Source organism: Saccostrea cucullata, unplaced genomic scaffold, assembly GCF_032062105.1.
Source record: "Saccostrea cucullata isolate Sc308-1 unplaced genomic scaffold, CSIRO_AGI_Scuc_v1 ctg414, whole genome shotgun sequence".
Classification (NCBI taxonomy): Eukaryota; Metazoa; Mollusca; class Bivalvia; order Ostreida; family Ostreidae; genus Saccostrea; species Saccostrea cuccullata.
This window is the reverse complement of record NW_026928683.1, coordinates 273,317-289,629: the sequence shown is the minus strand read 5'-3', so window position 1 is coordinate 289,629 and position 16,313 is coordinate 273,317. Positions and strand designations below refer to the sequence as shown.

Genomic DNA, 16,313 nt, shown 5'->3' with positions numbered 1-16,313 from the left:
GACCTTTGACCTCAAACTCTGTAGGGTTTTTTTTTAGGCTATGGGGAATTGTTATGTAAAATTTCACTGCAAACGCTCAAAGGCTTTTTGAGATATCTTGCGGAAACGAAACTGTTACAGAGAGACAGACGGGCGGACAGATCAACTTTCAGTGAAAGCGGGGGACAACATACATTTTCCAGTGACCTTTGACCCTGAGTCAAGAGAATGACACAACTTCAGGTCAAGGACAGCAGCAATCAAATCCCAATAATGATTCAAGAATTAAGGTCTGCAAATGAATTTGTGACCGGTGACAAACATTTATTCCAATATATTATTTTTCCTGTTTGGGTGGTTTTAAAAAGATCAAGGGGTTAATTAAACTATATATATTATTTTTCCTTTATTTCTTAAGAAACCCCATTGCGTTCATCACTGCATTACAGTAGGCAGGTCGCCTGTACAGATTTCTTAATCAGTGGCTGTTCCATCAATGAAACGTATAAAGACGTTCGCATCATTAATACAATAATTAATCTTTTTAATCCTACTTTAATTTATTATTTAAACAGATATAAATATAAACAATAAAATGCTTTCTTTGTTTGTTGTTACTGGAATGAACGGTGTAAAAAAAATCTACATAACCCGCTTACGCGGGTTATGTATTTTTTCTGCAACAGCTGCTTCCGTTCATTCCAGTAACAACAAACAAAGAAAGCATTTTACTGTTTAAGTGTAAAATATCATTGCTGAATTATGTTAGTGCGTGAACTGCTCAATAAGAGCGTATACAATGCAATATTGACTATGATATTCTACATAAAAAATCAACACCACAGATAAATTGATTGCGTATCATAACATGTTCCATCTACTTCAATTTTTGAAAATAAATTTTAAAAAAAGGAAAAGAAAGATGCTTTAATGGTGCATTAATGATGTAGCAGAGTTAAAGAGTTAAGTCCCTTTACTGCTTTTCTTATTCCTGTTGCTAGAGGAATCAATTTGCCAGAATCTCACCGGAAATCAAATACTGTAGATCACTTAATTTTCGCGACACCTTATTTTCGCGAGATAGTCATTGACTCTTTATTAGCGAGACAAAATTTTCACGAATTGTGGTCATTGCTCTATTTAATCTTAAGGAATTCTGTTATACGCTTTTTTCGCGAATATCTTAATTACGCGAAAATAAAGTTCTCGCGAATGAAAAGTGATTTACAGTACGTGTAATGCTTTAAATTTGTAAATGCGAAAATCCATATGAATATTAAACCCAATCCCCTAGAACTTTTGGTATGAGAATATATTCTCCAAATCTACTTAAATATCACAGAGCAAAGGAACGAAGGTGTACAGTTCGGCAATCGAGATTCGGAGATTGTGAGCTCTTGTAATTCAACGTATTTGTAAGTTACGTGCAATAGAAATTTCCGTATGTAAAGCATGCTCTTGCGTATCAAAATGACGAAAGTAACGAACTGAAATACGTTTAAAATTTTGAAATTTCTCGGTTTGACAAGATTCAAACATCTAATTCTTGATTTGCATGCTGTACGCAGAACTATACATGTTTACCCTTCGGCAAACAGCGCTATCTAAATCTGTTCACATCCCTTCCTTCGTGTAACTCTAACATCCTAAAAGCAAAATAAAATCCCAAAGACATTGAGCTCTTCCGTGTCTAACAGCTTCAGAGGATTGTAAAAACAAGTGCAGGTATTTTATTGTGTTCAAAATTTGTTACTATCTGAAATATTTTAACTTGATGAGTAAACTGAGTACCGTTTTTCAACATTTTTCAGAACGTTAAGAGAAAGGAAACAAATAAGTGACAAAGCCCACAGAAAAACTCAAAACAACTTTCCGGAAAATCTTATTACACATACAAAATGATATCACAGACCCAATTAACTTGTGCAATATATAAACTATTTGTTAAAAATTTACTGACTCTATGCTTCTTAGGGAGAATAAAAAATCTATTGCAGATGTGCAAAGGGGTGCATTTCTTTTTTTTTTTCTATAAGGAAGTGACCATACAAATTCATAACAAACAATTGCTAAATTTAAAAAAGAAAGCTTCGATAATTTGGGTAAAATAAGAGGTAATCAGCATCCATTTAAAATTCCTCAGGTAATCAAAATTGATTATTTGAAAAAAAAATTTCGAAAATGCAACTTGAGCTTTTCTGAGTATATACGCCTACGTTAAAATGGCATCAATCCTTTCAATATATCAATTATAGTTGCTATCCAGTAATAATCTACAAGCCGACACTGGGCTGACGGATTATTTAATTCATGCCACATCCGGACCATTTCCTCTGGGTAGTAATGATGGCCGACTATGAATTCCTGGAAGGATATCCCACAGGGCCCCCTATCTCGATAACTACAGGAAAACTCTTTATGTCCAACAACTTTCGCTCCAATTTTTTCCCTGCAAAGTCCTGCTACGAAAATATCCTCAATGAAAAAATACGGAACATCAAATGAAGCACGGTAAAGTTTGGATATGATATCCCCCGTAATGAGATAGGCGGGCCCTGTTATATATACAGGGTAGGTGTCAGCACTGTACTGCTCTCTAGTCACGTGCCATTTGAATAAAAAGAATCTCACAGGGGCATTTTTGCTCTCTTCACATCCAATAACAGAATTTTTTGGATTCCATTTTTCAAGTTCTGACATAAGCCTATGTATATTAAAAAATATATCATCGTCAACCTTTATAAGGTATTTCGTTTTGCTACAGTGGGTATGTGCCCATTTTAAAATTGCTATAGATTTATAAGTCAATTTATCATAAGCCTCCGTTACGTTTGTGTCTAAGATGTCGTTGAAGACGGCTTTCTCAAGATTGATACTTTCCCGAACAACCGGATCTTGAGTTTTTCCTATCACGAATATCAATCGAACACTCTTGTCCACTTTTGACACAGAACCCCACGATTCTCGTATTGCATTACGGTGTTTGAAATTAGAGACTTCGCTGTTGACCATAACCAACATAAAAACAGACTCCCCGTCATTCTCGCAGGGCTCCAGCGGCGATAGTGTTTCTTTAAACTTTTCTTTGAGTAATGCCTTTTTTATGTCGTTGTTTGACCACGTGAACACAATTTGTTTGGGATTTGAATTGATGGATTTTTGCATGAAGAAGAGTGACGTCACAACAAACAAGCCCGTCAGTTTCCATAATGTCGAAATCTTCACTTCCCGGACATGGCAATATCTGGTTTTCAGCCTCCTTACAAAGGAATTAATGGATGGAAACATCTGCAATCAATACAGAAATAAATTAAACAATATAATCATAGCGTGATAGTAGCTAATAGTAACAGATGTGACTTCAACATACATTTTCCAAGAGTTTTACTTCCCTAGCAGTATAACGACAAACATGATTTATTAAATGTAAAACACCGCCTTATCAATTGTTCTGACTTCACCAAATCAAGATTATCGGTAAGATGTTTGAGTTTCTACTTTTTCAAAAAATAATCTTACAAAGGAGAATTTTGAGTCAAATCAAAAATTATATATACCGGACAAAGGTAATTTGACAAGGAAATTCAACAGGAAAATGTTCAACATTGTGCATATTATGTCGTATACGAAACAAAATGAGAAACAGAGAGACTATTGTTATCATGCCAATTTATTTGCTAACTTGAAATCTTGTATCAAAAGTGTGATTTGCCCAAGTTTTAAACTTTTTATTTGGTTATGGAGGATAGTTCTGTATTCAAACATGTATACATGTGTTTGTTTAAGACGGAAGTGGTAAATGTAACAGAACATTCCTAGGAAGTTTTAGAATACCGGAGTATATACTTCTTAATTTTAAAATTATCTATAAAAAAATGAATTACACGTGTACCATATTTTGGTATTTCTGAATTGTTTGTTGTTTTCGAAACCTAAAAAAAGGGGGTACTGATTACAGACAGTGATAAGGTACTATACTTCCGGTTTATCTCCCTTTACTCTCTGTTATTTATAATTAATGTATTTTAACGTAACAACAGAATATCACGATGTATTGATTTGTTAATTAAGACACATGGTGTTTTTATGCTGCAAGATATACCAGCTTTATCATCAGGCTCATCAACTATTGACAGAAATTTAGACTCCACTTTTCAATATGTATAGTCTATGTTGCATTTTAGAAATCGAAGAGAGGGAGAGAACATTATGCTGTATATTGAATCTCTATACTTACATTTTGAATAAAAAGATACATGGGGTATATAGTTATTGTGTTGTTACACCTGCTACACTTTAAATACACAATGTAAGGGAAGGTTCCACATGCTTTTCCCTGTTGTGACAACGCATAATCCTCGAAACCAGAGCACAACCCCCAACGTGCTAGGTGCCTTTTGATCAACGTTCATATTGCTGTATCCTCAACAAAAACATTTACCATGTCACCAAGGTTAAAATTTACATTTACAATTAAAGCATTGAAACGGTTCTATTCCTATAATACGAAAATTTGCAGAATTAGTTAACTAACTACAATTTGAGTATATTTCCTCAAAATCAAACAAGCATCATTCAATTTAAAACTTGCACTTCTATATGCATTGACATTTTGTATTCTGTATGAATTGATTTCAAATGGACTACTATTATATTAGAACTCATTTATTCAGCAGTAATGATACTACAGAAATTAAAAAAAATCACATGTTCTCATTAAATTAATAAATAATAAGGCCGTAGTTTGAGACAGGAAACAAAAGCCCCCCTACAGGTAAATCGAGTTCCTTTACCTGTCGACTAGACAACGCTGATAAAGCAAATAACAAAGAATTTGTACGTACTTACTTATTTCAGTGAAAATAAAAGATTGAAGCCCAAAAATGGAAACAGACTTACTCCGATGTGGATGATTATAACACTACAGACAGTCGGTTCATGTTAGAAACTCGATCAATAATCGCCCTATCTCCTTCCTACGTTTTCAAAAAGTCAAGGGCATAATAGCAACATAACTATAATTAACGCAAAATTAATTAATCCGTTCCTAGTGAAAGTCTGTTACGTACAAAAATGAAGGGAAAAGGAAACAGGGAGGTCACATGCAAATCTCACAGGAGATGCCTTTCTGTTCCTGGTATATTTTAAATTTATAAAGTTAATATAGATAACACAAACAATTTTTGTAGACATTCAAAAACTGCAATTTATGGAGGCTTGGTGAAAAGTTTGCACATTCTTTATGTGGAAGATTTGGTTTCTTTATTAAACCTTGCTCTTTTTTATCTTTAAACATCTACTCTTTCCCATTGATCATTTTTTTAAACATACTATAGTAATTGAATCTGTGCTCTGCATTGGATCGCTTAAATGGACAGGGTAGAGATTCCTGGTCTGGACAAAGAAAAAAAATAAAAAATCAACTTTGAAGTTTTCAATAATCCAGAAAATATAGGTCGAATGAAGAATCCGAAACATCTTTATATATTTACATTTGCAAATGTTTTCCTTTATATAACACTACTAAAGGCAAGCGTTTTTATAACTGTGTAAATACAGGTATGGGGTCAAGAGGTCATAGATGTGCGTTTGGATAAACGTTCGACGTAATTCCTCTGTGACGTCATAAAGGGTCGACACGCGTTTAGTGGATTACATACATGCCGTTGGGTTTGAAAAAATTAAGGCATTTCACACGTTAACATTAATAATCAGGCAAATATAAAGTATGAATAAGTCACAAATGTAAATATAAGAAATAAGGTATCATTTTTTGAGTTTTATTGAGATGTAAAACGGGTTGGCACATGATCAAATCTTCCATAAAGCCCTTCGGGCTTTATGGGATTTGATCACGTGACCAACCCGTTTTACATCTCAATAAAACTCAAAAAATGATACCTTATTTCTTAAATGCATGCCCAATACAATGTTGGACCAGTTAGGGAATACAGGGTTTTTGATAAAAGGTCAACTCCAAAAATTATTATTGTGGGCCAGATGCTATAAACAAAACTTGTCCGAAGTGTATAACGGTATTTGACGAATCATCAATTCAACTTTGTTCCATTGGGGTTAATTATAACATAGCTACTTCGCAATGGCCTTGCTCCAAAAAGCTGGGATTCACGGGAAGGAGGGGGGGGGGGGGTTAGCTCATCTTGACTTTCTCGTAATATGGGATATTAAAACAGTCATTCGTATATTTCGCTTATTTTCTTTTTTAGATTAAAAGGAGGCGTATGGGATTGAAAAGCTCTTTTATATCGAAAATGACTAAATTGAACTGTTAATACACAAAGAGTGAATTTTTGAATATGTACCTACTTTTTTTCTGGCTAGAAATGCTTCATGAAGAAATTATTACTGTATATATAACAGCCCACGGTGATGCTGGTATACTTCGGCCTACCAGGGATTCACATTTTCCGAGGGTCACAATGTCTTCATTGTTAATCCTGCTCTAGAAATTAAGAATATTAATCCTTGACATGAAAAATGTCTGCATGACTTCATTCGCAACAAGAATTAAGGAAGTTCATCTACATGTAGCTGGTGTAGACCAAGGTTAATTCTTATAAATACCAACAAATGTAAGTGTGTATACATTTCGGTCAAGAGCATCCAATTTTGAATTCATTATCGGACTGAATAAGTTAGAACCAGTTGAGACTTACTATTTATGTATAAGTATTTCCGGATAACGTTTACGCATTTACGCACACTTGTAATTTCATAAATAACGCAGAAAAAAAAAAAACTTGTTAAAGCAGGGGGACAGTATATATCTTCCATTCATAGTAATAAAGATATCATATATGCTTATGTAAAACTATTTTAATGTTGTGTAATAAATGTTTTTGATTATGTATCCAGTGCCTGGAGTTTTATGAAAATCCAACCAATATTAGTACCCTACTTTCAGTAAAAAATGTTTCTGCTTACATGTACGTTTCGACATCTATAGATACTCGACGTTTTAAAACATTTTTTTTAGATAATAAAAAAAAATAAATAGATGTATGCAATCAAATTATTATTATTTTTTTAATTAGTTAGGTATATTCTTATTACAAGAAAAATGTTTAAAATTATGGAGAAAACAAACAGTATAGTCCATCGTCACGATACAAAATGGGGAGCAGTGCAAACATGGAGCCCTGAAAACATCTAAAGGACAATAAACGGTCAAAAGTTTAATTATATAAAATAACTAGACCTCAACTATGATTTTTTTGTTAGTGCATATAAAGGGAGATTTTTCTTTTCAACTTGTCTGTACTTGAAAAATATTTCAACATTTTTTTTTAATTAGTGCCAATGGGGAGCCAGTCAAAGCGCCCCATAATAAAAACGTCCCAGTCAAAGCGTCCCCTAATTTTAGTCAATTTTGACCAAAATCAGGGGATGCTTTGGCCAAAATTAGGGGACGTTTTGACCGGGACGGTTTTATTCGGGGGCGCTTTGACGGGTCCAGTCAAAGCGCCCCCGAATAAAACCGTCCCGGTCAAAACGTCCCCTAATTTTGGTCAAAGCATCCCCTTACGGTCGTCATACGCTTTAAGGGAAAAAAAGAAAAAATAGATTATAAATCAATCTTCAAACTACATGTGCAAAAGTTAAGGGGGAAGCAAAGTTTCGAAATAACAAACAAATTGTATTAGGGTTTCTAAGGGTCGTAGGGGGTCTATAATACGTCCAATTCCCAATGGAAACACGTATGCGTTTTTTTTCCCCAATTTCATAAAAGAAAATCCCCCCCCCCCCCCGACTTCAGGAATGGTGTTTAAATGAAAGAAAAAGTGAGCTAGCTCACATACCCCACGCTCCCCCATAACTTGACGGTGAAACACATTTAATGAAAGGCACAGTGCACTTTAAATACATGTACATAGTATAGATCAAAAAGAGCAATAATTGCAAAAAATCTTCACATCAAAATGTCTTGCATATGAGGACATTTAAATGTGGAATGAAGTTTCTAGATAAATTATGGAATCAAAATTTCTTGAAAATATACAAATCCACACATTAATTTGAAGTGGGGGGAGAGGGGTGAGAAATTTTCTTGAATAATATGCAAAACTCTTTGGGATAAAATAATGGAATATGTCTTAAATATCAGCATAGGTTGACGAAACTATGTACAACAGTTTAAGAGGAGTGGTGCTAACAAACTGTTCATCTCTATATTCAAAATATGGCAAAAAAGTCTAAGTTGAAAAGTGTGGAAATTCCCGGAAAAAAAAAGGAATCGGAATTTCCTGGTAATATGCACATCTACACATTGTGTCCTAAATATCTGCAAAGTTTAACGAAATTCTGTGCAGCCGTTTATGAGGAGTTGCGCTGACAAACTGTTCATCTCTATATTCAAGGTATGGCCAAATGCCTAAGTTAAAGGTGCGGAAATTCCCAGAAAAATAAAAGAATCGGAATTTCCTGGTAATATGCACATCTACACATTGTGTCCTAAATATCTGCAAAGTTTGACGAAATTCTGTGCAGCGGTTTATGAGGAGTTGCGCTGACAAATTGTTCATCTCTATATTCAAGGTATGGCCAAATGCCTAAGTTAAAAGTGCGGAAATTCCCGGAAAAAATAATGGAATCGGAATTTCCTGGTAATATGCACATCTACACATTGTGTCCTAAATACCTGCAAAGTTTGACGAAATTCTGTGCAGCGGTTTATGAGGAGTTGTGCTGACAAACTGTTCATCTCTGTATTCAAGGTATGGTCAAATGCCTAAGTTAAAAGTGCGGAAATTCCCGAAAAAATAAAGGAATCGGAATTTCCTGGTAATATGCACATCTACACATTGTGTCCTAAATATCTGCAAAGTTTGACGAAATTCTGTGCAGCGGTGTATTAGGAGTTGTGCTGACAAACTGTTCATCTCTATATTCAAGGTATGGCCAAATGCCTAAGTTAAAAGTGCGGAAATTCCCGGAAAAATAAAGGAATCGGAATTTCCTAGTAATATGCACATCTACACATTGTGTCCTAAATATCTGCAAAGTTTGACGAAATTCTGTGTAGCGGTTTATGAGGAGTTGCGCTGACAAACTGTTCATCTCTATATTCAAGGTATGGCCAAATGCCTAAGTTAAAAGTGTGGAAATTCCCGGAAAAAATAATGGAATCGGAATTTCCTGGTAATATGCATATCTTCACATTGTGTTCTTAATACCTGCAAAGTTTGACGAAATTCTGTGCAGCGGTTTATGAGGAGTTGTGCTGACAAACTGTTCATCTCTATATTCAAGGTATGGCCAAATGCCTAAGTTAAAAAGTGCGGAAATTCCCGGAAAAAATAAAGGAATCGGAATTTCCTGGTAATATGCACATCTACACATTGTGTCCTAAATACCTGCAAAGTTTGACGAAATTCTGTGCAGCGGTTTATGAGGAGTTGCGCTGACAAAAAAAGAGGACTGACTGACGGACTGACTGACGGACTGACTGACTGACTGACGGACCAGTCAAAAACATTATACCTCCCGCAACTAGTTGCGTGGGGTATAAAAAAATCTAAATGGTACGCTCCAAAAACAGATTGACCAAATGTAAAATAATTCAAGAGATACTTTGCAAATGAAAAAAAAAATATTTACAAAAATATTAAACACATGATATTTTCCCCGATTTCAACCAAATGTCGCTGTGACCCAGGCCCTTGATTTTAAAACAAAAAAAAATCCGTTTTATGATTTTTTTTCTTAAAATCTCTACTATGACTTGGAATATCAGTTCAGGGGTTTAAAAATACGGTGGTCCGAGGTCCGGGACCTAAAGATTATTGGGGCGGACTAGCCAATTGTTACCCTTTGATAGTCCGTCGGACTAGTAGTCTTGAGAAGAAGAAAAATTATTTTAATTCCGTAATTTTTCGGGCCGAAATTCGGCCCCAGTTCCAATGGGAAATATGCCTGTATTTTCCCATATTGTAGTGGAAGTCATCCCAAAGAAAAACTTACGAAATGTGTGATCAAATTCAGTTTGTTTATTGCATTTTTTCAAGTAGAGTTCAAGCAGGTTTTGTGGTTGTTCAGCCATATTGGATTTTTCTTCATTAGTTAATTGCAATCAAATTATTATTATTTTTTTAATTAGTTAGGTATATTCTTATTACAAGATACCACTATTGTTCTTTATGCAAGTAATTAGATAATTATACCAAGAATAGTCTTGATATGTGATAACAATTGTTCGTTATAAAGTAATACAAACAAAGCATTTTGCCAATGCTGTTTTAATGACTGGGTTTTCTGGGATATTCCCCAATTAATTTAGCCAAATTGAAGCTGAAATTCCAAATTCTTATGGCCCAAGCCCCCAGTCCCAAAGTACTAACAAAAACCCCCACTGTAATCAAATTGATTAAAACAAATGCATGTTTTTTTTTAAACTTTGGACTAGTAATTTTATGACACGGACTAGTTAAATTTACTAGCTCAATAGTCCTTGGACTAGTGAATTTTTAGGGAAAATTTAAACCCCTGCAGTTATATCACCGATTCAGCGCCGGACTGATACTTGAATTTGATTATTTGCCCCCCCCCCCCCCACTCCCAACAGTTTGAGGAAATATAGTGACGCGCTTGTGCGAGCGTGTCTTTGTGCGCATAATTTGCGTTCATACATGTATGCATTTTCATTTTCATTGGACTCGTACAGGGTTCCACTTTGAAATATTTATAGACATGTCCAATTTGGGGGACGTAACGTAATACTTACTCTACTTACAGAACAAGAGCATTAATGAGCTCCAATTAAACATAGACAGAACAGTGAATTAAAGCTTTACATTTTTAAATGCCAAGTAAGACTTCAATTTGTACAACTCAAATGTAAAGCGGTGGCTTTTCGGGAATGCACATAGTGACCTAACGGAAATTAATCTGACCTTTTGTTTGTTTGTTTCTTTATTGTTTAAAATTCTACATATATATACATGTAGTCCAAATGTTTGACCAAGTTCCACACTGAGAAAAGAAAAGAAAATCAATATTAAATTAAATGCCATTGTATTTCGAGAAAAAAAAATTTCTATTTCGATTTTTTCAGATGTCTTTATTTTTACCCTTTTCAAATAGTCTGAGAAGCTCACCATTGCTTTTTGCTAGTATAAAATAAAGATAATCTTAAAATCTGTTCAAACAAATATTGATCGTGATCTGTGAACTTAGATTTATATACTGAGTATTGTTATTATGAACTCAGCACGGGCATACGTTACATTAAAGTTTTAGAATTCAGAGAATTTAAAACCAACTATAACAATCTAGATTGTTATAGTAAATTTTAAAACCTCCGAATTCTAAAACTTAATGTAACATATATAAAGCAAAAAAGAAAACTTTTTTTTCATATGCTGACATGTATATAGCCTTTATCAATATTTCAAAACTGGTACTTCGTTTTATTTTCTCCTTCAAGTATATTTTCTTGCTTTTTTTCTTCTTCCATGATTATTTATTTAAAATTATACTTGTGTATTTACCTTGACCTTATAAGGAGAGGACCCAGGCTTTGTGAGAAAAAAATATAGAGTACGAGTTATGTGTATAATCGTCTATTGAAGTCAATATTGACATTAGGTAATATGAATAATAATTATATGACCCACTTTTACGGATATTTCAGAAGCATCTGAACGGTCAATACAAACATGACCAGTTTTAGGGAGACAACAAATTGTAACCATCATGCATAACTTCATTGTTTATATATGATTTCTTGAGCAGTCAACTATCATTTGGCAAAGAAAAATTTCGTACATTTAAGTTTTAAAATTTGATCATTTTTTTTTTATATCTTCACATGGAGCTCTTCATCTAAAAGAAGATCAATAGAGTCTTTAAAAAAATGGTCCCAGCCCTCTTAAAAAGTTAGTTACGACGAACTATGGGTGTACAAGGGTCACCTAATACAAATAATTCCTGATCAATAATCTGTGTGTAAACATAACCTTGTTTCTCAGCTCAGGCAACAGAGACGGACGACACCACATGATAAGGTCGAGAAGGGGAGACACCTGAAGACCCATCTATCTCATCTTTTCTTTTGTTTAAATTTAAGGTTGAAGCAAATTTAAAAGGTGGGGGTGTGAATGTTGACTCGTCTGAACAAGTTTGTGATCTACCAATATTTCGCAATGATACAAAGATCTGAAGGACAGAGAAAAAATGCTCAAGGGTAGCTTTTGAATGAGCTGTGTTATCAGGTTATTCGCTGTTTTACACTTCCATCTTTTTCATGATACATGTATAAAAATTGAACATAAAATAGATATCGGCTATGTTACATATCAGAAAAGTTTCAATACGAATAATAAATAGGAAGTGAACACCACTACCTCTAAATTAATTTATTTTTATTTATTTATGAATTACTTAACCCAATAGTGAGTTCATGGTATAAAGTTGTACTATTTGTGCTAAGTCTGATATATCGTTAACAGATTCAGAACAAAATTATAATATTCTAAGCTTACATTTTAGTTACTAACCCCATTCCAAATTTTAAGCACATTGGGCCATTTATACACATTGTGTTAAGATTTATTAATAGCTGCATGGACTTCATTGTGAAATCTCTATATATTGATCCCAATCAGAGCATTAGATAACTATTTATTTATTTTAAGGCTATATACCAGCATTCATCATTTATTATTGTTATTTTTTTGCTAGGAGGAGGGTTGAGAAGGGGGGGGGATCATGTACGATGAAAAAAGTAAACAGTACTTACAATCATATCATAGATCCCAAATCAATATCGAAAACAAATCCACTAATAAGAAGTATTATCACTTTGTATTGTATATGTCACGACTTAAGGTACTCCGGTTAAAAGTCCATAGTGTCATGGCGTGACGGCTCTGTTTGGAAGTGCTGTGGATATCTAGCCATTTTTTTAGATCAATATTTTCGAGCACCATAATCCGAAGACAAACATCCATTCGCTACGAATTTTAAAACCAGTACGCTTGGACAGCTATAAAAGCCTACAATGGCGTACGTCTGTGCAGTCAGGTGTTGAGAATACACTGGCCCTATCTATTGTTTATTGTGTGGTCCCATTACGGGTCGACTTAGGCTAAAAACTGTACATTCCTCGATCGTCATTCAGTAAGATCCGGCGTTTAAAAAGTAAGCCTTTGATCCAGTTCTATTTTGCCCAATAGTCAATATTATACTGTAGTGTGTGTCATTTCATTGCCAGGAATCGATTATATTTGACTGCAGGAGTGAACACATTATAGTTGACACCCACTGAACTTATAATCAAAAAATTAATTAAAAAAAAAACTGGGTATCAGATTTGAGGAAGGATGGCCTGATTTTTATCTTTGTTTATGTAGCCATAGACCTAAAGCGAACCGCTTTATGTCTATGATGTAACAGAATGCTATATATCAAGGGTGTCTTCTTTGGTATTTTGTCTGTATTTTGTCTGATTTAAGGCCGGTATACACGAAGAGATTTGTAGTACAAGTATTATAATTCTTTTGTATCATAATACTTTCTTGTACACACGCTAATACATATTTTATAAGATTGTAAATAAACTATTATTCCCACGTGTTTTCTCCTGTCATATTTCTCTCTCTGTCAAAATAATTAAAATGATAATAATGAGCTCTGCTTCTAGCATCCTTTTTGTGGTAGCTACAGCTTGATATATTCCACAACTCCTCTTCCCCTTCCCATAAAATCACGAGTTTTTCGATATCTTTACTCGAAAAGTCGGCCATTATTATTTACCATGTGCTTTATTTAGTAATGATATAAATAGGATGACCCCCAATGTGAGTACATTTGATTGGTTGAAAGTGAAAGGTGAGTTAAGACTTGTATTAGGAAATAGAGCATTGCTCTATTCTTAATACAGTTTTATAAGGTTCGAAAAATCTTATGATACACTGTATTAAGAGTGTATACACAGTAAGATTTTGTATTATAATACAAATCTTATAATACAAATCTTACCGTGTATACCGGCCTTTAGACAACTAGTTTGACTGTTTTGAAAATATCAGTCAGTCACTTGGACCTAGTAAGGAATTGAGTTTAAAATTGGTTTATAGACTTTAATTTTAATTTGTCACTCTTATTTTTATTTCACTACTGATATCGATTCTAAAATTAATTTTTTGGTATTTGAATTCACAGTGGTTATATTCATTATGTGGTCTTGAACTTGTCCATTATGTCTAGATATTTTTATGTAAAAAAAAAGTCTCAAGCATGAAAGTATTTTTAAAACACTGCAGTAAGTCTTTTGAACAACAAAAGTTTAAGGTTCGTAGCGTTTATGATGTGTGTTCAAAACCTTACTGAAAACATAAACAAAAAAGTAGTTATCAACATTCAGCAAAAGGGGGCACAATAAAAAAAATGGCCGTCAGCAAAAAAAAAAAAAAAAAAAAAAACTTCCGCAGACACTTTAGGGTTTATATTATGTTGTAAGTGTTGAATTTATTAGGGTGAGGTAAATGCAAAATTTACAAGGTGATAAATTAAGGATATAGATTAGAATCCTCCTCTCCTAAATTTCTGGCAATTTCTAAATATAAATTATTAATTAAATACCAGACTGTGTGTAAAAAAAGGAGGGAGTGGGTGGGTTATGAGACTAAATACACAAGGATGTTTTCAAATTGGAATTAGCCCTCCCCCCCTTCAAATGAAGTTATTTTACATGTACAGTATTATATTAAATTAATAGGCCTAATTATCAATAAAGCAGTCTGAAACTGAAAGCAAAAGCATCACAGGTAGTGAATAAGCTCTGAATTTGTAGGCTAAGTAATACATATTGTGCCTCATCCTCGTGACCCAGGGGGTCCTAAGTCAACACGTTGTCGCTGGACAGCTGGACTCAGGGGTATCCCCGGTGTTGAGAGAATGACTGTGCCATGCCTGTGATTTTGTCCAGCATCTCGACTACGAATACGAGTCTTGTCTAATAATTTCACGCAGACTCTTAAAAATTATCAATCTCACCTGTGACCGTCAGGGTTTACTTGAAAAAATCTTTGAGGGACCTTGTTAACTTTTAAATAATTTGCTTCTGTTTTCTGCGAGTCTCGACAGGATGCCACCTAACCATCACTCGTGATGCAGACAACATCTTTTAAGGGCCGCTACTCTAAATTCAAAAAGAAAATATGGAGAGTGGTTTACGTAATAAATTATAAATATTGTTAATAAAAAAATAATAAATCCGTGTTTGCTCTTCTCTGAAATTGTATTACATTGTGTATTTCCCCTTACGAATAAATATTTCAGAGAATCATGATGAATGTGAGGCAAAAGGCGTAAAAGACGTTGATGCAAAACTAACAATAATTATTTATTTTGCGAGACAATTAGTGAAAAACAAAACTTAAATTAAATAAATAGAGGCCGGTGCAAAAACAAACAGTCATCAAGGAATTGTTACGAGAGTCTGTAAATTATGAAAAGTCAAAAGGTTCAACACAGAAAAAGCTTCAAATATCAGAGATTGCAAAGCAACTGCTATATCACATCGTGGATATATCTGTTTCATTTTATTTTCCAGAAAAAGACGTTAGCCTAAATATTTCTATTGTCAACCTCCCTTATCTATGTGGCATGCAATACCATTACAATTGTATCACCTGCACAAAGAAAGTTTATGTCTCCAGTTTAATACGGCACACGAGAATATACATGTCCTAATAGGAACAGTTTCTAAAGTGAAGCAAGCAATTGACAAACAAGTTGATGAAACAAGGATATCAACAGTCTCGTTTAAAGTCAACAATTCACAAATTTACATCAATACAATGACTTTATCGGCAAATACAATCTACCAGAAAGTTGAATGTTGACTGACTCCCCCTCCCTCCAATAGTTAAGCAATTATTTTCACACCGAGTTGTCCACATTTTTTTTTCGCTTGCCCGATTATGACAAAGAACCCTAACTCAGCGCCTAGGGCAGTCAAGCGGGATTGAGATCATTTTTTTGCCAACATCTGCGACACGCGGGATCTCGGTTTATATCCGGTCTTCACGGACCGAAGGGGAAATGAAACCGACATAAGGATCAACCGTTCATTCCGCGACCCTAGCGAGAGCAAACACTCTGACCACAGAGCGTTATGAAATGAAATACCAAAGAACGAATTTGAACAGTAAAGCTCAGTCCTTTGAATACAGTTGGTAGCAGAGTAAAAACTCCAATTTTCTTGAAACATTAGAAGAGGGATCAGGTGCCATGGAGGAGTAAACATCCCCTGTGAACCGGTCACACCCGCCGCATGCTTGATCTGTAAAAAATCACAAAAACCTTAATTG

At 34.4% G+C, this 16,313-nt stretch overlaps 1 protein-coding gene across 4 annotated transcripts; it reads right to left on the bottom strand.

Moving 5' to 3' along the window:
- Positions 1-1,215: 1,215 nt before the first annotated feature.
- LOC134278437 (beta-1,3-galactosyltransferase 1-like) lies at positions 1,216-15,155 on the bottom strand. 4 transcript variants are annotated; one of them, XM_062760757.1, is made up of 3 exons: positions 14,995-15,154; positions 6,307-6,437; positions 1,216-3,267 (listed from the first exon to the last, which is right to left on the bottom strand). In XM_062760757.1, exon 3 carries the CDS (start codon positions 3,265-3,267, stop codon positions 2,197-2,199), a length of 1,071 nt encoding a protein of 356 aa, XP_062616741.1. In that variant the 5' UTR covers positions 6,307-6,437; positions 14,995-15,154; the 3' UTR covers positions 1,216-2,196. The 4 variants fall into 4 exon arrangements, with proteins under 4 accessions (XP_062616741.1, XP_062616742.1, XP_062616743.1 ...); XM_062760758.1 differs by lacking the exon at positions 14,995-15,154 and adding an exon at positions 12,737-13,041; XM_062760759.1 differs by lacking the exon at positions 6,307-6,437 and having other exon boundaries at positions 14,995-15,155.
- Between the last annotated feature and the right edge of the window lie 1,158 nt (positions 15,156-16,313).

Coding starts and splice junctions, on each gene's coding strand:
- LOC134278437 (XM_062760759.1), bottom strand. CDS start 3,267: ATGTTTCCATCCATTAATTCCTTTGTAAGGAGGCTGAAAACCAGATAT.